Raw genomic sequence first — 23,567 nt, 5'->3', positions numbered from 1 at the left:
GTTTATTCCTAGATGCTTTGCTGCTCTGCCAGTGGACTAATGTAGAGAGAAAGAGGAGTGAGGGTTGTTGAGGTATACGAGAGTTTAGAGCTGCTAGAACATGAGCAAGAACTCGCTTCATGGATGTCCCACAATGTAACTAGAAATGGATAAAAATCCATGATGTGTAAAAATCCGTCACATTTTGTCTTATTTAGCATCACTTTAATACCTTTCTAACTTGCTGTCCTCTTTTTTGGTGCCTCAGTCAGCTGCCAGCTTTGCTAACATACCCCCCACCAGCCCACCCCTCCTTACCACAGCCTTATGAATGGCAGCCAATCAGCAGCAGCACCCCAACCCCCCCTCCCACCACCTCCACCCACCCTTTTGCAAACTGCATCCTTGTCTAGCAGAGCGAGAGAAGAAAGGATAGAGCTCAGAGAGAGATAGCAAGAGAGAGAGAGAGAAGAGAGAGCACAGAGAAAGAGAGAGAGAGTGAGAGGGAGAGAGGGGGTAGGCAGCTGGAGTCTTCTGCACAACTGTAGCCAGTCTCGGAGCCTGAGCACTGCCAAGAGGCGAAGACAGGAGCCAGTGTCGCACTTCAATGAGAACGACACGCGCCCAAAAGAGCGAAGGAACCTTCTATTGAGGTAAGAAGCTTTGTTTTCTTTTTGTTTTTGGTTTTTTGGGGTCTTTTTTTGGTTTTTTTTTTTTTTTGCTCTTTTTATCCCAGCTGTGCAACATGCTTCTGCATATAAGGAGCTGTTAATATTTTATATCCATGCCCATGAAGGAGTGTTTGTTTCCTTCCAATGCAAATGAATATCATATTTATAATCATAATAATATCCTAATTATATCATGTGATAAATATTCATGCCTTTTAAACAAGAGGTCAGGATCTCTGGATGGAACTATTACCAACATCACCATAAATATCAGAATATGATTGATTTCTTCACTTCTGTACAAGTTACACTAAAGCCAGTCTAGTGTTGCGTTATGATTGATGATGATGATGATGATGATGATGATGATGATGATGATGATGTGATCCGACCAGTTCGTTATGATATCAGTCGTTTTATATTTTGAAAAAAATTTTTTTGCAAGTACTGGCTCCACAGTTAATGATCTGATCTCCATCGTGATGCAGTCTAATGAACCCTTAGCTTTGAAGGTTGTCCTTATTTTTGCTCCTGTTGCTTTTGCTCCTAATTCCGGAAAGTGTCTGTCAGTTGGACCTGTTTGATAGCCATTGATATTACTTCCATGCGTCAAACACAAACAAACACACACACACACACACACACACACACACACACACACACACACACACACACACACACACACACACACACACTCTCTCTCTCTCTCTCTCTCTCTCGCTCTCTCTCTCTCTCTCTCTCTGTCTCTGTCTGTCTGTCTTTGTCTTATATGTCTTATAGTGAGTCCCTCAGGGTCGTATCTTGGGTCCTGTAAAATATTCTGATCCTGACTTTAAACAACGTTAATGCAGAATGTGAAGCTGAGCATCATACATGTCCCGATTCCGCGTGTCGTATATACTTGACATATGTTTTGTTATTAGTAAAGAAGAGTAAAGAAAATCTAAAAAATGTAAAAGATGTGATGTGAGATTTAGACTCTGCAGTGGCTGTAACCCAGGAGGCTCCTCAATGTTGCGTGACTTCTACATGAAATCTATGTCAGGAAAATAAACCCCTGTATAATTTTTATGAATAATATCATCGTGGTTAGTTTGGGTCGAGTTTGACATTTTTATTTGGCTCTCTCTGGGATGTGTCGTGCGAGTCTCAGAGTGATTTATACATCTGAGCCGGACGCATAATGGCACGACTGTTTGGCGCAAATTAAAGTGCGCATTTCCTCCGAACCGGGGTCACATGTATAATTGCCTTTCAACGCAGACATGAATTATGAGACTTGCGTTTTGCAGTTCGATTCCGGATTCATTTTTCCCCTATCTCGCTCCTTCTCTCTCCTTCTCTCTCTCTCTTTATTTCTTATGAAGAGGGGATTAGAGTGGATGCAATTTGCCTCATAATGAGATAAAAGTCAGAGACAATCAATTTATTTCCATGGAGAGGATGTAATAATATGAATGCCTCCGTCCTAGGGTGCACGTTCTATGTCTCTCGGCCTGGTAATTAATCCGTCTCTAGAAAGAAAAACACGTGTGTGGAAAATAATCATCTAGGGAGCCTGGGCAACTGCACTGATTCATCATACACAAAGATTCTACCATAAAACAGCACAACACATCAGCGATGCACTAATCACAACGACGGTTCTGTATTAAATGTCCTGATCGAGGCTACGTTAAAGATTCCTCGAGACCACCACAGAGGACGGCCTTCCAAAAAAATAAAAAACCCTGAACGGTTCATTAATTCCTGGCGGCGTAATGGAATCACAGGAAGTGTCGTCTGTAATAACGCACAGCTCGCACGATTGCCTTGATTCTGTGAACCTGGCCGTATCAAAGCCTGATCCTCCGGGCAACCAATCATCAAGCCAGAGATTTGATCTGTATCAAAGTTTCAAAACAAAGACGACAGGGCATTAATATTACAGAGGAGACGGCAGCTGTGAAAATTGTCCAAAGTGAGAGATAGATAAAGAGAGAGGCACACACGCACACACACACACACACACACACAGAGAGATAGAGAGAGAGAGAGAGAGAGAGAGAGAGAGAGAGAGAGAGAGAGAGAGAGAGAGAGATATTGAGGTGTAGAAAAGCTCGGGGGCTCCACCATGTGTCCAAAAGCGAAATGTCATTTTTATCTATAAACCAACATGATTTTTCTTCTTTTTTCTTTTTTTGTTGCCCAGTAATTTGTCACGTTATTCATGTGTTTCTCCCATAATGCTCAGTTTCTATTTCAATTTATTTCTATTTCTTTTTTCTCCATTTGTTCCCATTTCTCTCACTCAACAGCCTCAATGTGACCTCAGATTGAAGCCCTCACAAAATCAGAAGCTGTAACTTCTCAAGTTCTGCATCCATTCATCTCTCTCTCTCTCTCTCTCTCTCTCTCTCTCTCTCTCTCTCTCTCTCTCTCTCTTTCTGTCCCTATCCCTTTCTCACTTCAGAAGCACGTCACAGGGTTCCGACGGAGGGTCGCTCACGTCCGGCGTTTTAAAATTACATTTCTAATTAGAACGTTCGATCATAATAATAAGAAGAACAATTATCCGAGACGTTTTAATTGTTACAAAAGGGAGTCCATTTATCTCTCTCTCTCACACACACACACACACACACGCACGCATGCACGCACGAAGCCTGAGGGCCTGGACGAGATTAACATCAGAGCTGCGGCAGGATTACGTGCGAGAAGCGTTTGCACTCTACAGAAAGCCATTAGCGGACTTGCTCGGTTTTTCAATTACAAAAGCAATCTCGGACTAATTTTCGGAAGGGCTTCTATTACACCATCCTTCATTTTTAGCAGAACGCTTACTTTCAAAACGTTGGACGATGTTATTGGAAATCTTTGCAGATAGATACAGTACGTCGTTCTCGGATGTAGGTGGAGGTCTGTTTGTGCTCGGTGTTTGGAGACGGTGGAAGCCACGGCATGCGATTATGACAAATGTGTCGAGGCTTCTGCGGGTTTTTTTTTTTTTTTGCACTAGAGAGGAGCTGTTGCTACGAGACACCACATTCAAAAAGTCTAGTGTGTACACTCCTGTTGGTTTTAGTTGGGTTGGGTTTAGTTTAACCGGTGGTGCAAACACGCTTTACTTTAATTTATGATGCTGACTATCCTTGTACACTTCTACACCTCTAACTCAGCTCCTCTCCACCTGGCTGCTCTCGTTTCTCTGAACACATCAGCTGCTTTTCTGACACACACACTCGCTCGTCTACCCTCATTAAAGACTCCTTAATCTGTAAGAATGGCTTTTACATGAGCTGTGGGCTTGTGTTTTTCACATACGTCGATGTTCACGTGTGATTTTTACATGATTCGTTTAGTTTCATGTAATTTTATACACCTGATTCATTCTTCATGTGATTCTTTTCTGGTCATATGATTGATGAAACATTTGATTCTTTTTAGCATGATTCATTTATTTTGACATCACTGTACACACGATTCACTTCTTTAAAAATATTCGATTCATTCCTGTTCACGTGATTTTTCATGACTGTCATGTGATTTTACATATGATTCCATACGTTTAACTTTTTTTTAATATTTATTTCACTACTCTATGATGTGACTTTTATAGATGATTCATTTATTTCCACACGTAATGTTTTCGACATGATTCGTTTAGTTCACACGTGATTTTCACGCACGATTCATTTAGTTCCCAGGTGATATTTGGCCCCATGACTCATTTACGCTCATGTGTGATTATACGATTCATCACACTACACACTTAGATTTACCAGTGATTCATTTGTCAACACGATTCATTTACATTGACATGTTATTTTGTTTACACCTACGATTCGTAGCGTGCTCTTACACGGTTTGTTTAATTCCCTGTGTGATCAGGAATAGTAAAACATTTCTATTGCAAACTTTTTTTCCGTTACGAAGGAACGGGAGAAAGAACTTAAAAGAACCATTAGAGGTGATGTAAGTTCCCGTTTCCTCCGAGTCGAGTGAAAGTTTCCTGTCAGTCTGCAAGCCGGAGAAACAAACTTAGGCCTCTCAGCTAAAGGCAATTACTACACAAGGCAACAAGCTGAGTGGGATTTGAATCCGACCCCAGACGAGCTGCTACACTTAATCAAAGTCGAGCGTATCGATTCGCTTTATATGAGCGGCTTTGGTGCACCCTCGTGCATTTATGCACCTGCGCTTTACTTTCGGCAGCTTAATCCGCGCATGAAAAACTGGTGAGCGTAAACAGATTTGACATTGTGAAAGGGAGGACGGCCCGACGCTCCGTGAATAAGATTTGCTGCGCCGCTTTATTGAGTTGCTGCCCTTGTTTTCCCGGATTATTCATTGTTAGCGCTGGCTCCAGCACGAGGGAGACGATATCATCTCGATCGATACCTCTGACACATAATGAGGAGGAGAGCGTTTAAAAAAAAATGGATTTAACAATGAGAAAAGTGACTTGTGCAATCAGGTGTCTGTAATGGTGTCATTCTGTTTGGCAGAGATCATCCGACGTGTTCCTGCAGACCTCCACATCCTCCACATCCAGAAAGCGGAGTGCAGTAATTATCTAGAGAAAGTTCTGGATTACCTTAGCAGAGGGATCCCTCGTGATAAATATTTATAGCGAACCGGCTTCTTCTTGTGTTATCACGCTGTTTCCTGACGTTAGCTGATGATCTTGAATGAATTCTGCATTCTGATTGGTCAGAAAGTGCTGATGGATTTCCTCTAATTGCAATGATGCTGCAAATCACGGATTTATATTAATGGCGTTACGGTTTCTATAGTAACAGCTAGTTGTAGCTCACAGGGATTCGTTTGGTGTTGCTATGGTGATGCTTTCTGTAAAGAAGCAATTATTTAAACATCATCAGGTTCAAGAGTCAGAGGTGAAGTTTTCCGACTTCTATATTCTGTGTTTTCGGACTTTTGTCTTATTACCTTAATAGAAAATAAACCGATCTGGATCTGATCTGTGTCCTGGTTTCTGTGTTGTTCTTTAACACGCTGCTGAGGTAAAAGAGGAATAAAACGCAAACTCAGGTCATCGCTGTTATTTCAGCACAGTCGCAGTAATCCCACAGTGACAGAATTATAGAACAATAATAATAATATCATAAAGCTTTTAAATTCATTCCGAGTTCCATCCCTGTTGGAATGATGGATGAAAACCATGATGAAAAGATATTGAGTTTTCATTTCATATCAAAAGCCTGGCATGGCATGTAATGAATTTTTCTTCTTCGACAGAAAGTTGGCATGCAAACGCACTCACTTTTTTCTGCTTTTTCATTTTTCCAGGGATTCAAAGGAAGATCAAAGCCAGCATCTACGATGCCGGAGTTGCTGATCCAAGCGTTTAGATCGTTCCCCATTCAGCGCCGCCTTCCTTATTAGATTATTCATCCGGGATCAAGCCCAAGCTCGAGGATCAATCGGAAACAGCCGAGCGATGAATCCCTTCTTCTGGCTGTTTGTGCTGCTTTCCCTCCTCCCTCTGGTTTCCTCAGCGAGGGGTCGGGGGATCGTTCTCCGTGTGCAGCAGCCGGACGGACGAGCACTGCACAGGTCCAAGCGTGACTGGATGTGGAGGCAGTTCTTCCTGTCGGAGGAATACACAGGAAGTAACTATCAATATGTGGGCAAGGTGAGAGACGGCACGCAGTTTCGTTGCATCCCTCATCCCCATTTTCATCCCCATCACCGCCAGCAATCTTCTCAAATTGGAACCGACTTCCAAACAAGGCCTTGAGGGGGAAATTGTGAAGGAATGAAAAATCTCCTTTGAGGTTTATGTGGCGTGACACGCCGACGTTTGAAAACGGGTGCGTAGAAAGGCTGCTATCAAAGCAGGGAAAAATAAAGCCGCAGAAATGTGAATTACACAGTTGCAGAGGCATGAATATTCACAGATGAGCTAAAAAGAGAGCGGGAAAAAGGGGTGAAGGAGAAAAAAAGACGTGGGCCGAGGGGTGGGCGTCTGATACAGAGGGAGAGTATTTTGTACCAGGCGTTGCGCTGGTTTTACTGTTCTCATTTCTAGGACAAAGTGGCTCACAAGGGACCTGACAGGAATCGACAATTACGGGCTATTTCATTCTCTTTCTCGTCGCGCTCTCTCTCTCTCTCTCTCTCTCTCTCTCTCTTTCTTTTTTTCCTCCTCTGACTTCCTACCCATCTGCAGCACCCGTATAAAAGGAGGATTTGCAATTCATCAAGCTGCAATTCAGAGGCGATGCCAAATTTATGCCACATTAACCAAGAAAGAGGAGCCCACAACAGCACTCATCAGCACGTTCTCTGTTCCTGACATGGCGTGATCACAATGTATAATTTGCAACACTAAAAATATAACGCACGTTTTCCCTACTGTCACCAAACGCAACAGTTAGAAGAGAGACGCTCAACCGAATTCAAGGAGGATTTCAGGTCAAGGGTTTTGTCATGCTGGCAAAGGTTCTGATGGCTAATCTGAGCTGTTACTACACTTTCAATTCCTGGCCTTCCGTCTGACCACCTCATTTTGAAGAAAAAAAAAAAAGGTCTCATTTTGTCTGTTTAAGGCTAATTAAATACTCTAATTCAATCAAAAACACTAATCTGGTTAGCAAAGAATGAGCGCTAACAGCAGCAGTCATGTTAGCATATAACCCCCGCTCAGCTTTTGCTTGATTGAAATCCCACTTTCAGTTAATTAAAAGGCTAATAGGGTTAGCGTTAAATGTCAGTTAGCGTCAGCGTTATTTGCTAACGTCAGCAAAGTTGGCATATTGCATTTCAATCTCGTTTAAAAAGTGACTAGCAAGCTCTTTTCAAGAACAAGTCTGCTTTCTGGTGTCAGTTCTAAAATGGTCACTGGGATATCTTAAAGGCTTTTCATGCTACGAATGCTTTGTAGATTTTTATGCAGATGAGCACTTTTTTCTTGCATATTATGTCCCGAGGTTATGGAAAACTTAAAGTTACAGAAACTTACAGAAAGCTTTACTGCTGACTTTTATGAAGCAAGTACACAGGAGACTGCATCCAAAAACGCTAAATGAATATCTCTTTATTAGAATACATATACACTAGATATCCACTTTAATAGGTTACTTGTGCACCTCATCAGCTGGCGTGATCTGATCAGCCAATCATGTGGAGGCAGCACAACGCATAAAATCATGCAGCTACTGTACACGTCAAGAGCTTCTGTTAACGATCACATCAAAATGTCAGTGTGAGGACGTCTGATCATGGTTGTTGGTGTCACATGGGCTGGGCATGGGTTCATGAGAGAGATCAGAGCTACCAGGAAGTCTAGTGTACTGTAACTCAAATAATCACAAGTGTAGTGAGCAGAAAAGCATCTCAGAACACACAACGCATCAAAACTTTGAGATGGATGAGCTACAAAATCAGACGAGTACATCAGGTTCCTCTCCCTTTAGGAAAAGGAGTCTGAGGCTACCATGAGCAGTGACTCACCCAAACACTGGAAAAAGGTGATGTCTGGCTTGGTCATAGCATCAGATTCCTGTTCTTGTCTGACAGCAGAGGAACCTGATATGGTCTTCAGTATCCCATTCACCTTAAGTTCGATGTGTTTCGGATGCAAACTGAGAAGCAAACTTCTGCCATACAAATCTGACTAAATTAACCCTCTGTTACTATAGAAACGATAATGTAGTAGTAAAACCACATTAATAGAAACACGATGCATGACGGTGAAATGCATAACAGGATCCGAGTTGTATTTTAGCCAGATGTTAGAAGCACGGATAAAATCATGGAGATTCCTACACTTCATTTTACAAGCAAAACCCTACGCATTAATTATATCACAGTCATTAATAATGGAAATCTCTTCTCTCAGACAAATTGGTTTGGATCAAATCAAAGAGGCTGCTGTATGAAAACACTGACATCTTAAAATAACTGCAACAAGGACATGCTGCGATGTAACTATGGAGTTCTCATGTAACTATAATTCACAGCAAAGATTTAAAAGTGATCCATTATCAGATAACCTGAACAAGTATTATGACCAGGGCCACATTTAACTAGAGTTTATTTATTGTCACCAATTTATTGTCTGCATTGAGACAATCGGAACTCGGCTCTGCTGTAAATACGCTGAACTTTTGAATACACCCTGCTTTAATATCGATGTGAATTTTGGACTCAAATCCCAAATTGTCAATAAAAAAATGACATAATTTATTTTTTTTTTCAAAGGTTAAGATAAGAAAGAACGACAGAGGAAGTGTGCGGTACAGGACACATTTCATCCAGTTCACTGAAAACACAATCCATAAAACGACCAGGTGGAAAGCGAGAACATGATCTCCCTCGAGGAAAAGAGAGTTGTCTGGACTTTCTGTCTGTTACTTTTCTTTAAACAATCTAGCAGGATGTTTTCTTTACACTGACAGCTGCAGGATTATAAATCACATCCCATCGTCTCAATGCCGTAACATACTGTACTGTATACTTTCTTAAAACTGGGCCAGAGATGTGTGAATTCTGAGTGCTGTGCTGCTAGTTTTGAGTTTTTTCTTATAACTTGTTCTACTTCAGAATAGTTCTGCATTTCACTTTGTCAGGACGTTTGCTACGATGTTAAATCACCTTTCCATTTAGTGGACTTTTACCTTGGCGTAATTGTGCTGGAGGTCAACTTCACTTTAGGTGGCAGATGTGATGATTTACGTGATGTTCTTCACAATCAAGTCAGGTGATTTATGCTGCATTACTGTATGTCAAACACTTTAGCAGTCAGTGTTAAAATGAGTGAAGGTGCATATTGCTTTCTTAATGGAAAAATATTTCATTCTGACTTTGATAACCAAATGACATTCCTGTTTCTGTCACACCCATTGAAGGATGCGTGGCCTTTTGTCTGTCACACCCAGTAAAACAGCCATGGCCCCTTGGCTAGTCCCAGTGAAAGACACGTTGACAAAAAAAAAAACACGTGTTTTTGCTAGTCGCAGTGAAGGAGGCGTGTCCTTTGTGTCTGTCACACCAAGTGAAGAAGGTGTGGCCTCTTCACTAGTCCAAGTAAAGGAGGCGTGTCCTTTGTGTCTGTTACACTAAGTGAAGAAGGTGTGGCCTCTTCACTAGTCCAAGTAAAGGAGGCGTGTCCTTTGTGTCTGTTACACTAAGTGAAGAAGGTGTGGCCTCTTCACTAGTCCAAGTAAAGGAGGCGTGTCCTTTGTGTCTGTCACACCAAGTGAAGAAGGTGTGGCCTCTTCACTAGTCCAAGTAAAGGAGGCGTGTCCTTTGTGTCTGTCACACCAAGTGAAGAAGGTGTGGCCTCTTCACTAGTCCAAGTAAAGGAGGCGTGTCCTTTGTGTCTGTCACACAAAGTGAAGAAGGTGTGGCCTCTTCACTAGTCCAAGTAAAGGAGGTGTGTCCTTTGTGTCTGTCACACAAAGTGAAGAAGGTGTGGCCTCTTCACTAGTCCCAATGAAGGAGGCGTGTCCTTTGTGTCTGTTACACTAAGTGAAGAAGGTGTGGCCTCTTCACTGGTCCAAGTAAAGCAGGCGTGGCCTTTGTGTCTGTCACACCAAGTGAAGAAGGTGTGGCCTCTTCACTAGTCCAAGTAAAGCAGGCGTGGCCTTTGTGTCTGTCACACCAAGTGAAGAAGGTGTGGCCTCTTCACTAGTCCAAGTAAAGGAGGTGTGTCTTTTGTGTCTGTCACACCAAGTGAAGAAGGTGTGGCCTCTTCACTAGTCCAAGTAAAGGAGGCATGTCCTTTGTGTCTGTCACACCAAGTGAAGAAGGTGTGGCCTCTTCACTAATCCAAGTAAAGGAGGCGTGTCCTTTGTGTCTGTCACACCAAGTGAAGAAGGTGTTTGTGGCCTCTGACTACTCGAGAGCAACACTTTCTTTAAATAAGCTCTAAATGATGTAAATAAAATCTAAACGACCTTGTGCTGGAGGCAAAGCTTTAAATCATTTGCTATTGAATCACTGGCTGCTTGAAACTTATCTTTCATACATCTGAAGCACATATCATCACCGAATTAGTTACACCCCCTCAGGTCTCTACTATATATAGAAGTCAAATGCTCTGAATTTGCAGTAATGAGACTATGCTGGAATTTTGCAGATTTCCTCTCTACATTTACTACTTTTTTTGAGGTGAAAGGAATCTGTAGAGCTGAATTTATATATTTATTTCACAAAAATAAAATCACAGAAAAACTGTCAGCATATAAAGAGGAACATTCCTGTAGCACAGCAGAGGTTTTGGCACCAATGGAATCTTGGCAACTATTCATGTCCAACACCCCTGTGTGAAAATTTTATCATGCATCAGTGGAGAGAATGTGGTGATTTGTGGAGGGTGAATGAACTCCAACGGGTGGAGAATCAGGACCACAGTGAGAATTTCATATATAATATACACATTAAACAAGACACCATCTAGTACATGAAATATTGAGCTGTTCCTGTAGGGCGAATTTCAGAAGACTTATTTATAATGCATAAATAAACATGGATCTGATGAGCTGTTTCATCTATAATCATTAAGTCAGGATGCTGACAAAAGAAAATTGGAGAAGCAAAATTTACAGTTCAACCCCTGTGACAAGCAAAGTTGGTACTGAGACAGAAAGCAGGAAATCAGTTCCATTACAAACAGTAATGCAGCTAAAGCATACAGAGAGACAGCGAGAGAAAGTGAAAAAAAATTCCAAATCAAAACGGACTAAAAGCCTCATTAGTGTTTAATGGAATAAGTCCCGAAGGCGTGAGCTCTGAAAACTCTCTCTGTGGTGCTTATTAGCTGCTTTTGTCCCCGGAGAGCTTCCTTTCTGAAAGCTTTTGCTGATATGCTGCAATTCATGGTTGAAAATCCATCAGTGGGACCAAAACACTAAGAGAACATAAAATTAGTGGTTTCAACACCAACATACATGGTAACTCATGGTAACTCATGGTAACTCATGGTAACTCATGGATTAAAACATTGTAAGAAGAAACATTGTGTCCTAGCATGGGCATTAATGTGATCCAGGGTGCACATCAGTGTGATCCAGTGTGGGTGCCGATGTGAGTCCCAGGGTGGGTATCAATAAGATCCTGGGTTTGCCTCAGTGAGATCCACTGTGAGAGTGTGATCCAGTGAGGATGTCAATATCATCCAGCATTTGCCAGTGTGATCCAGATAAGGTGTCAGTGTGATCCAACGTGAGCATCCATATGATCGAGTGTGGGAGTTAGTGTGATCCAGTGTGCATATTATTGTGATCCACTGAGGGCATCAATATGATCCTGTGTGGGTGCCAGTGTGATCCAGCTTAGGTGTTAATGTGATCTAGTGTGCCAGTCAGTGTAATCCAGTGTACTTTTCAATATTATCTATTGTAGGGGTCAGTCTGGTCCTATGTGAGCATCAATATGATCCAGTTTGTTTCATCACCTGTCTGTATTTCTGTGTCTTTACAGCTTCGTTCGGATAAAGACAGAGGAGATGGCACAGCACGCTACATTCTCTCCGGAGAAGGAGCAGGGACCATTTTCCGCATCGATGAAAAGTCAGGTGATCTCCATGCCACTCAGAGACTCGACAGAGAAGAAAAAGCATCCTACACCCTCCAAGCACAGGCCTTCAACAAGTACACTGGCCTTCCCCTGGAACCGGCCACAGAGTTTATAGTCAAGATTCACGACATCAACGACAACGAGCCCAAGTTCACGCAAGCCATCTACACCGCTAGTGTCCCTGAGATGTCTGACGTCGGTGAGGAAGCTCATATCGAATTCTGCATGTTTTCTTGTTTTCCCGTGGTGCATTTAATATCACGCTGGGAGATTGCTCTCAGGCGTGATGCTTCTGTGAATCTGTCGTCCGAGAGCCTTTAAGGTCAAGGATGGCTCAGTGCCTTTGTTTTTTTTTTTTTGTTTTTTTTTTCAGACTTTTATTTTTTTTGACAAGTCGCTGGAGCATGAAGAATGTCAGCAAGTGTTGAATTGGGACTGAAGTATGATTCGGGAGCCATTTTTTTTATTTTTTCCCCCTCTTGGTAACCAGTTTTACTTCTCCTGTGAGCACAGGGATATATGTACCTATTTTGTTTCTGGAAATTGAGCCACAGTTGAGTGGTGATGCAACCAAGGCACGAAATAGAAAGGCTGTTACAGCTCTGCTGTGTCATATTTATATATAACAGCATGCCCACAAGCATTTCATCTTAATGCAATGCCTCCAGAATTTCCAACTGTGCACTGCTGGAGTAAAACGTAATGGGAATTAGCGGGATAATTAATAGGAACACTTCATCATGCCCTTAAATAATTTGGTTTCAAATTCAGTGCTATAAGTAATCAATGCAGCTTTGCTAAACAACATTATAACCAGTGGTAGAAGGGCTAAAAGTTTCAAATGACAGGGGACTCAGCATTCCGCCCTGTGGGATGCCGCATATCCATCTTGGAAAAAAATCAGATGCACCAGATAGTTAGCTTTCCTACTAATGTAATCATCTAATTAAAGTCTAATCAGACTTAGAATAATTAAACATTAGACCAATCCTCCAATATTATTAACTCAAATTTCCTACTTCATTAATGCCAGACAGCTTACTGTAGTCTTTCATCAACCATTTTACAATTAAACAGATTCTCAGAAATTTGCCATAATAAGAACATTTTGGTTGGTTTGACATTAACTCGCATTAGCAATCAGTGATTATTTTCATTTACAATTTTGCATTCTGCCTAATCACTGCTGAGATCTGGATTGTTATTGGTCAGAAGGAATGTCCTGATCTAGTTTTCTATAAGAGCAGCTTAGACACACACTCGTTCTAATACGCCATCGTTTCTATAGCAACAGCTCATTCACAATGGAGCTTCCATATAAACTGATTTAAAAGCAAGTAATTGTTTTCTGAAATGTTCACTTCCTTTATTTGTTTATTGCTGTTTATTTTTAAATAAATTGCTTTTCTGACACGTTACTTAAAGTTATCTGACATCTTTAGGACAGAAGAGTTTACACTTTGCTGGTTTGTGGAAAACATGACAAGCTGTGTTTTTTCGGCTTAAAGAGAAATAAAAAAGACCCTGGTGTGAGAACGACTGTATAACAAGAGAACAAGATCTCATTTGTTTTGCAGGCATTACTGTACACTGCATTAAATGCAACCATTAATAGATAAAAAGAAAATTAATAAAAAAAAAACTTAGTTCCTTAAGAAACAAATATGATATAATAAATTGGCATGTTAATGTGGTGTAAAAGGAATAAACCTTTTGTAGCATTGTTATAGGAAGAAACTTAAAACACACATAACTTTATAGAAAGTTCAGTACTTTCGTTCATCTTTAATCCAAAGCTACTCACACGTGACATGTGAATCCAGTGTAAGCACAGAGCTGAGAAATTAAAGTTTAAAGATTTTCTGCTCAAAGCCCCAAAAGTGCCTTTCTTATAGTCTTGGGAATTGAACTTGAAACCTTGTGTTCAGTGTGTTGATGCCAGAGCAGGAAAATTAAAGGAGAGGGCAGACTGAAGAAGAAGATGAAGAAGAAGTGCTTCAGCTTCAGTGGGAGCTTCATTCATTACAGCTCATTTCTGCAAGAGAGAAAGTAAAATAACTCAAACTTAGTAGTTTTTAAAAAAGAGAGAGAGCAAGAGAGATGTTTTTGCATTTCTAAACCATCTGTAGTTATTTTTTACTTCCTGAAAGATGAGATATCACATTAACAGCGTGGCGCACTGCACCAAAACTAATGCTAAACTGATAACTGCTGTACTGTAGATTGCATTTCTATTTCTGGACTCGAAGCCGTAGGTGGGTGTGATGATACCCAAAACGAAGTTGTCATAGTGCGCGGAAACATTAAACTGCGCTGTGGGTGGCCAATGACATGTAAGCGTATCCTACGGTCTCCATAAAAGAAAATAGCAGGGGAGTGAGATGTCAAATATTATCTTTAAATTAAATCCAAACTTTTTATGTTACACGACACTTTTTTAGATTTTAGGGAGTAAAGTTGATCTGGAACTAACTAGGTGATTAAAGTTTGAGTATATACAGTATGAAGTTTGTGATTCTAATAAAGTTTGTGATTCTGATGTAGAAACACTGTTGAAAGTCAGGTTAGCTTAGCTTAGCCAAATAGCAATATAAGCAATATAATTGAAAATTCCTCATAGAAATTCTGTCACATTGGTATAAGTAGCTAAAAAAATAAAAAAGCTACCAAGCAAAGTGTACTGTCAGTTTCCATACCTAAAACAAGGGTTAATGCTCTGCTTTTTAAGTAAGTCTACAATAACTGTATTATATGATGCAAATTCATGCAAATGTATGTATGGGTACCAGTAAAAGTGACCTTCTGGGTTCTATATGAATCTGAGACGATTTTCCATTTGCACATGGCCCATTTTACATCTCATTTTAATTCTGTCTTTATCACTGAGTTGTCACACAATCAGGAAGGATGGTTTTGTGGTGACACAGAACTCAGGGAAAATGATTCTGATATGCAGCAGATTATACATATTCATGAGCGCTGCTGCTACTGCTGCTGCTGCTGATGGCCCCTGTACCCAGGACAGTCCCAATCCTCAGGAGCAGGAGACGTCTTTATCCTGAGATTAATCAGCTGATACTTTGCTCTAGCAGCAGTGTAAGAGCTTGTGTTTAGAGGGAAGAATCTTACCTAAAGAACATAATGTTAGCACAAAGTCACTTGTTCACTCGGGCCGCAAGTCACGGACTAATTTTTGCCATCCATCATTTATCACCAGAGGCTGGCAGGAAGTTCAATTACAAAAAATCGCACACGCTAACAGCTCTTTTACTCGGTTATTATACCACAGTGCTGAATTTACGATTCTGGAGCTGACACTACAACAGCTGCAAATCGCAGGTTTATATTAATGTGTTTATTCTAATATGCTGTTGTTTCTATAGTAACATATGGTTAAAAAAAAGTGTAAGCATTGCTATTGATATGGTGAATTGTTCTGTTTTTCTTTAACATTAATGGAAGGAGTCTCCAGTGTCAATGCTTTGTAACAGTCAGAGGTAAAGCGGGTTGCATATACGAGGGTGTTTCATTTGTCTAAGGGAACCCTTAAACCCTACAACAGAAGGTAGGAGTATTAGTAGAACCCTTTTAGAAAGTGAACAAACCCTAACTAACACAAAGTTTCTAAGAGACCTCTTATCTAAACGCTTACTTTCAACGTTTCTTGGGATTGAGGAAAGAATTTTAAAAATCCATTAAAAATGTACAAGTTCTAAGTAGAACTCCTAGCAAGAACCATTAAGGACACTTTTTCCCTTGCAGGTTATTTGGACTGTCGTTTGGGGAACACTCTTAAATTTCTATGTGGTGCTTTGTATTTATAAACAACAGAAAGTTTGAGAACTTCTTCAGCAAGTCAAATAACCGCAGCTAATAACTCCTTTTGAAGGGTATCTCTCATTCTCTTAGAGTTCAATTGATCTGTTGGAACCCTTGACTAAAAGTTTCCCTTTCACAGTAAAAATTCTTTAGCAAATTAACAAATCTTAACTACCCCAAAGTCCTTGAAGCGGTCTTTTTTCTAATTACCTTTGGTTTCTAAGGTTTCTTTGAATTATCCGTCTTTATACGTTAATTCTATCTGATGTCTAAATTTGCAAAATATGTTTTTAGCCAAGTGCCTTGACTGACCTCACATCGTCTTTCCTTTCTTTCTCAGGTACTTTCGTGATAGAAGTCAATGCCACGGATGCAGATGACGCCTCGTACGGGAACAGCGCGAAGCTTGTCTACAGCATATTACAAGGGCAACCATATTTCTCAGTTGAACCAGAGACAGGTGTGTCCTTTCAACATATGGTTAAAAGTGTCATTTCCAAAGCTGTTTTTTTTAAAGAAGTCTGATATCTATGTAAACTAAACAAGGCTGCGGATCACAGCATGCATTCAAATTTATATGCATGGTGCTACAAACAACATTCAAAGGCATCATTTTAAACCAGACCAAATTTAAATATTAACACAGACCTGCTAGGCTATGTATATTTTTTTTGTCATTTTTTATTTATACTTCTATAAATGCATAAAATTCCCCTGGACCCTTCCCTCACTCTGAGTGTTCCCGTTATGTCCATTAAGAAGACATTTTACCCCATGGGGGTGCTGCAATATGGTGCCCCTCCCTGCTGCTGCCCCATTTTCCCCAAACAAGATGTGATTTTTCCAAAGACGTTGCGGCACACCGACCGCCTTTATATACCGTAGAAGAGCAAATTCTGCTTTGAATATTTTCCCTTCTTTATTTGAAACACCAAAAACTATTTAGCATTTAATTTAAGTATGTAGCAAGTCTATGTCTGGTGTGTACCTTGCCTATTAAATATAAAGGCTTCACAGCAGTACTTGGAGCTACTGTGCAATAATTACATGGATGAGTGCACACCAGTTGGAAATATAAGTGCGTGGAGAAGAAAAAAACTTGGATGTACCACAGTATTTGGACACAAGAGTAATAAGGTTGTGTAGATACAGCATCCAGAATCCAATACAGGTATTGAATCCAAAGGTACATAAAAGCAACTAGTGGAAGAGACTATTTTGGACAACTAGTTCTGCAAAGATACACAGTAACAGGAAATGAAAGCGGAACCAGAGCAAATGCATTTATAACTGGACAAAACAAAACCAGAATACTACAAAGACGGAAAAGTAGATTTGTAATTGGAAGGGATTCAATAAAGTCTGTAGTCCAAACCACAGCAGTGGAAAAGAACAAATTCAAAGAACTGTGCTGACAGAAGCAGTTATGCCAATTGATGGTAACAGCTTTAGAAAGGAAGCTCGAAAATGGCAGATTGAATGGGAAACTTGAGAAAAAACTTGCATCGTGTAGCCGAGTGAAAGATGCAAACAGGAGGCAGAAGCAATTTTGTGTATGTGTAATACCAGGAACTGAAAGAGAAATTGGGGCAAATGCAGAAGTTTTAAAAGTAGAAATTAAAGTAAATCCTTTACCTACAGGAACGTTCATAGCTGTGATGACTAGATCAAGTCGAACAGTGGCGCTTCACTCCATATCAGAGTGGAGCAGGAAATAGCTTTGATGGCAGGTCATATCAAAAAGGAAGGAAGCTCTATGTATGAAGGACTGACTAGGGTACTAGGTAGAACATATATGGTAAAAACCCTAGGTAGTCCCAGTGATGATAGCACATTCAGGGATTTAGCCATTAAAGCAATTAAACAAGGCTTGAAAATTATGTATATTTATGGTTATTTTGAGCTAGATAATAGGGACAGATTTGTAATTCAAGCAACTGGAAGATTAACTAGAATAAAGGTAAAAAAAAAAAAAAAAGACTACAAACCAAGGTAGTCCTGAAGATGGAAGATCAGACAAAACCCAACATGCATTACCTGAGAAGCATGATCAAATATTTGCAGCGACACAAATATTTGCAGCGACACAATGCGTTTTGGACTTCCAGATTTGGCCATGAGCAATAGCAACCGAAGAGGATGTAAAAGTAATAGGTAAAGAGAATGAAATGCAATTGATGTAAGACAAATTAGACAAAAATCTAGAACGTTCCATTGGTAGGGTCATACTTCATGTTGGGAGACCTTACCCACAAAAAAGGGTCCAGAGTCCAGAGATGCCAACAGGGACAGAGTTAACTTTAAGGCTGAGCCAACTCCCAGATCTCTAGTAAGAAAGTGAAGTCCCCAGACATGCGAACAAATGTTGTTTCTAAGTTAGTTGTCTGACTTTTATTCCAGTTGTCTGATAATTGAGAATGCTGTCCTTGATGGTACAGGCTGGGTTTTTTTTGGAGCAATCAGAATACATGACTGCATAATAAAAATCTAAATGTGTTTGGTTGTGCAGGAATTGTGAGAATAGCCCTGTCCAACATGGACCGGGAAGTACGGAAAGACTACCAGGTGGTTATTCAGGCCAAAGACATGGCAGGACAGATGGGGGGTCTGTCTGGAACCACTGTGGTCAATGTGACCCTTACGGACGTTAACGACAGCCCGCCACGCTTTGCCTACAGTAAGACATTGACATATTATTAACATTTCAAGAGCAAGGATTTATTTTAAAACATCGCACACTTAAGTCACTCGCAAATTAATTGACAATGAAAACGCCATGGGTTTTGAATAACTGGCTTGTCCTTACTATATTAGATCCAGGTCATATAACTTTGTCTCTCTCTCATCTTAATGCCATCTTCATGCTCACCTTTACACATGAAACTAATTGTGCTTTTGATGGTAATTTAGGCTCCTATCATCTGAGCACTTATGAGTCGGCAGAAATTGGCTCCACGGTGGGTCGAATTAAAGCCAATGACGGGGACGAGGGAGAGAACGCCGAGATGAAGTACAGGATCCTGGAAGGAGACGGGAAAGACTCACTTGACATCATTACTGATGAGATATCCCAAGAGGGAATAATCGTGGTCAAAAAGGTAAAGCTTTAAGAAGCGTGAGGCTTTCCCTACTTTTTCCTCTGCTGGAATGTGTTGTCTGTGATTAAGCTGTGAAATATTTATTCTGTAACCATGACCAACCTAAAAAACAAACAAAAAAAATCTTTATTCAGAATTGACATCTCATTTGCTCTGAAACAGCTGATGCTTTTATACAGTAAATGTATGCATGGATTTGTGCTAAGTGACCCAGTTGCAAGATTTTTTATTTTATTTTTTTTTACAGTAGCCTTGCTACTTTAAGTAGAAAGTCCTTGTTCCACTTGCATTTGGGACACAAGGACACAAGTATATAAGTTTATAATGTGAGTCTATGAGAAAACTTTGAGTCCCGGTACTGGAAGTACCGGTACTCGGATCACTTAAAAAAGTCATAGCACACCTCTCCTCAATGAGCCGGTCAATTTGGCACGTCATTCATGGGTCTAGGACAAAAGCTGCGGGACAAGTTACGTGCCGAAGTTTTGTCCGGCACAATAGTAATAATTCTGCTTTGCAAGCACCATTAATAATAATAAATTAAGTTGTATCCTGACTGTTACAAGACAAGGCAGTGGCACTGAAGACTCCTTCCATGTTAAATAAACTGTTAGTGAAAACTTCACAAGGGCAGCGAGAATATGTTTTTAATTGTCGGCCATACAAGACCCTGCGAATGAGCTGTTACTATAGAAACAACGTACTAGAAAGAGCAAGTTAAGATAAACCTTTGATTATATGGTGTTAATCATTACATTCTGACTTATCAGAATGAACCAAATCCTAATCTTTGTTAAAAATTAGAATTTCTTAACACTTTTTTCTGTCTTTTCTGTAAGAAACTGGATTATGAGAGCAGGCGTGTCTACACCATCAAAGTGGAAGTGAGTAACACACACACAGACCCCGGTTTCCTCCATCTGGGTCCATTCTCTGACACAGCCATCGTTAAAGTGACGGCAAAGGACGTGGACGAGCCACCGGTGTTCAGTCGGCCACACTTCATTATCGAGGTCAACGAGGACACACCGAAGGGAAGCATCATTGGGACGGTTACTGCCTGGGATCCTGACGCAACCGACTATCCTGTTCAGTAAGGGGCTTGAATTTTGTTAATAAAAGAGTTTTTGATAAAATACTCTGCAATTGGCTTAAGCTGTTAAAAGGAAATGGCATTGAGTGCAAATGTACACCACAGTAGATCAGATCTGAACATGTTATTCTATTGTTATTCTTTTTTTACCATTTAAAATTAGTTAACCACTAGGAAAGACAATACAACTATTCTTTAAGCTAAGAATGATTGAGCGTTGAGCTCCACATGGTCCTTTCTTGTATTAAATCTTAGTGCATCATTGAAATTAAAAGAGTATTCTGTTTTATAGATTTGGCTTCACTCATGCCTTTTAAAGAAGTAAAATGAGTCAGATACCAGCACCGGGCTGCAAGCTGAATAGGCCTCTATTATCACATCAATACTCCTACATAAAATATAAAAGCACACGACAGACACCAGAGTAATTTCAGCCTAACTATTGTTCACAGGTTCGCAATAGACGAGCACACGGATCCCGACAGACTGTTTCACATCGACCCCAGAAATGGCTCCATTACAACCCTGAAGTCTCTCGACAGAGAGGTGTCGAAGTGGCACAACATCTCCGTGCTTGCCAGTGAAATAAGTAAGTTCACTCTGGAGAACAAAGCTAACATTTACATCACGAATCTTAAGCAAGTTTGAAAATAACTCTTATGCTTATTTCACCATGCTTACAGATAATCCTCGTCAGAGAAGCCGCGTTCCCGTCCTGATCAAGGTCCTGGATGTGAACGATAACGCACCCGAGTTCGCCATGTTTTACGAAACGTTAGTGTGTGAGAACGTCAGAGCTGGGCAGGTATCTAACATTTTGTTTTTGCTAAACACGTATGTGTGTTTTTTATCCATTATATAATAATTATAAAAAAAAGTCAATTTTGCTTTGTGAATATTAGATATGTATAAATATCGAGCCAGAAAGAATAGAGTAATAAAGCTTATTAAACACTTTATTAATGACTCAGAGTGGACAGAGAGGCCACACCCACTTAATTATGAGTGACAGGGACAGAAAACATGACTACATTTTACTCTGACTCCCAGGTACAATGGCCACACCGCCTACACTATGATTGACAAGCACAGAGGACACACCTACTTTTTATAAAGCCTTTTTGCAGGTCAAAATACCACACTTCCTTCAATATGATGAAGACAATCATAGGCCACGCCTCCTTCATTATGGATGCCATGCCATACAGAGGCCAGGCCTTCTTTTTTATACAGATAATGGCCACACCTCCTTATCCACTACTAACAAGCACATTGGTTGCAAACCATTTTCTGAGACTAATTATTAATATTTAGTGTGTTTATTTTCAGTTAATCCAAACCATCAGTGCCATCGACACGGATGAGCCTCTCGTCGGACACAAGTTCGTCTTCAGTTTAAGCTCCAGCAATCCCAACTTCACTATCTTTGACAACGAAGGTGAATCTGGTGAATTCAGAATGCATGTAATGTTTTTACTCTATTCTGCATTGTCCTTGGATTGAAACCCTGGAGATTTCTCACTAGGTGTTGACTGGTTACAGATAACACAGCGAGGATTCTGACCAGGCGGAGCGGCTTTAACAGGCAGGAGATGAGCACATACTACCTGCCAATCATCATCTCGGACTCGGATTATCCCATCCAGAGCAGCACCAGTACGCTGACCGTACGTGTGTGTGGATGTGACAGAACGGGGAACCTGAGCTCATGCAGCGTGGACGCTCTGCTACTCTCCACACGGCTCAGCACCGCCGCCCTGGTGGCCATCCTGCTCTGCATCGTCATTCTGCTCAGTACGCAGTTCACGTTCACATTAACATTAGTAACCCTTTATTAGGAACTCTCCAAAGTTCCTTTCTCAAATCGGATTGGTCGGGATGTACTGATTCATTTTATACAACAGCACCTTGTTCTAATATGTTAGCGTTTCTATGACAACAGCTTGTTCACTGCAGGCATTCTACTGTTCCTCACAACAAACAATTGTTGATTATTTTTCCTATAACAGCATGACACTGAGATATTGAAGCATGTATACGTAATTGTGGTATGTAAAATTTCAACACAACTGTTTGCCTTCAAAGTTGACAAAATCTTGTTTATTTGTTGGCTTTGCTGTTGCAGTGATCGTGGTGTTGTTCTCGGCCCTGAGGAAGCAGCGACGTAAGGAACCTCTGATCATCTCCAAAGAGGATGTCAGGGACAATGTGGTGAGCTACAACGACGAGGGAGGCGGCGAGGAGGACACACAGGCCTTCGACATCGGAGCTTTACGTCACCCGGAGGTCATGGAGGAGAGCAACCAGCTACGGCGTGACATCATCCCGGACGTTCTGTTCCCATACCGCACACGCTCACCTGTCAACGAGTGCAGCGACCTCAGAGACTTCCTTATCAACAGACTGAAGGAGACAGACACCGACCCCTCCGCTCCGCCGTATGACTCCCTCGCCACGTACGCTTACGAGGGCAATGGCTCCATCGCCGAGTCTCTGAGCTCACTGGAGTCATCGGTGAACGAAGGAGATCATGAGTATGACTTCCTGGGTACCTGGGGTCCGGAGTTTAAAAAGCTAGCTGACATGTACATGCCCAAAGAGCCCACGTCGACTAGCTAAAGGATTTTGCTCATATCGTCGTTATGTATATGGCGTACTATGAGCTCCAGAAGGTCTCTCCAGATGGATTTTCTACTGACACTCTAACAGACGTTCACTTTTTTGCTAAAAAAAAAAAAAAAAAACCTGATTTTTTTTTCGTTCATGGTCTCGTGGCAGTTTTTGTGCTGATGAGATGAGTGTGTAGTGATTTTGTGGATGCTGTTTGTTCATTAGAAAGAAAAAAAAACGAACATTTGACCTCGACTTCATTTGCTTGTGCGAAAGGTTTTATTCATGTCGTCATTTTGCCAAACTGTGGATATAATCACTGAGCTCAAATCCAGCAGTGTTGTAGAAGCGCTGCAGCAACACACACAGGCTTGTTTCTGAATGTTGTGTTTTATATCCATATTTTTTATGAATATATTTTAATAAAAAATAATGAATGGTTCGTTGTCCTTGATGTGTTCTGTAGCTATTTGCACAACACATGCGTCTAGCAATGTAACTGCTCACACTTTAGACATGATGTACGCACTCATCTCATCAGCAGGTTGTGAGTCGCGGGAAGGCCAAGCTGTCGCTGTTGGGCCGTTAGCCGTGATCTGATCAGGTTAAGCGTGAGTCACATATGAAGAATTGGTAAGAAATCAGACAGAAGTGTGCAGATTTGACTATTTGTAAACAAAACATTTAACAATTAAAAGGAAACGGAAGCAAAAAATCTGAAAAACAAATGAATTGGAGCAGCTAGCATAAAATTATTCGCTTGAAAGAACATTG

At 40.8% G+C, this 23,567-nt stretch overlaps 1 protein-coding gene across 1 annotated transcript; it reads left to right on the top strand.

Annotated features, from left to right (window-relative positions):
* The first annotated feature begins 408 nt into the window (after nt 1–408).
* On the top strand, nt 409–22,904 carry cdh10a (cadherin 10, type 2a (T2-cadherin)). Its single transcript, XM_027142635.2, has 12 exons — nt 409–632; nt 5,940–6,285; nt 12,078–12,372; nt 16,333–16,452; nt 18,502–18,669; nt 18,903–19,090; nt 19,930–20,183; nt 20,636–20,772; nt 20,867–20,988; nt 21,513–21,621; nt 21,726–21,977; nt 22,309–22,904. The coding sequence occupies exons 2-12, from the start codon at nt 6,091–6,093 to the stop codon at nt 22,800–22,802; spliced, it is 2,334 nt and encodes a 777-aa protein (XP_026998436.1). The 5' UTR covers nt 409–632; nt 5,940–6,090; the 3' UTR covers nt 22,803–22,904.
* Nucleotides 22,905–23,567: the final 663 nt, after the last annotated feature.

This window comes from Tachysurus fulvidraco, chromosome 22 (genome assembly GCF_022655615.1).
Source record: "Tachysurus fulvidraco isolate hzauxx_2018 chromosome 22, HZAU_PFXX_2.0, whole genome shotgun sequence".
NCBI classification, from domain to species: Eukaryota; Metazoa; Chordata; class Actinopteri; order Siluriformes; family Bagridae; genus Tachysurus; species Tachysurus fulvidraco.
The sequence above is the reverse complement of the archived record's forward strand: the minus strand, read 5'-3'. Positions and strand labels throughout refer to the sequence as shown.

What these genes read in the sequence shown, in the direction of transcription:
- cdh10a (XM_027142635.2), top strand. Translation starts at nt 6,091, where the DNA reads ATGAATCCCTTCTTCTGGCTGTTTGTGCTGCTTTCCCTCCTCCCTCTG. An exon ending in ACTATCAATATGTGGGCAAG is followed by an intron (nt 6,286 to 12,077) that starts GTGAGAGACGGC and finishes GTGTCTTTACAG; the next exon opens with CTTCGTTCGGATAAAGACAG. An exon ending in AGAACGTCAGAGCTGGGCAG is followed by an intron (nt 20,989 to 21,512) that starts GTATCTAACATT and finishes GTTTATTTTCAG; the next exon opens with TTAATCCAAACCATCAGTGC.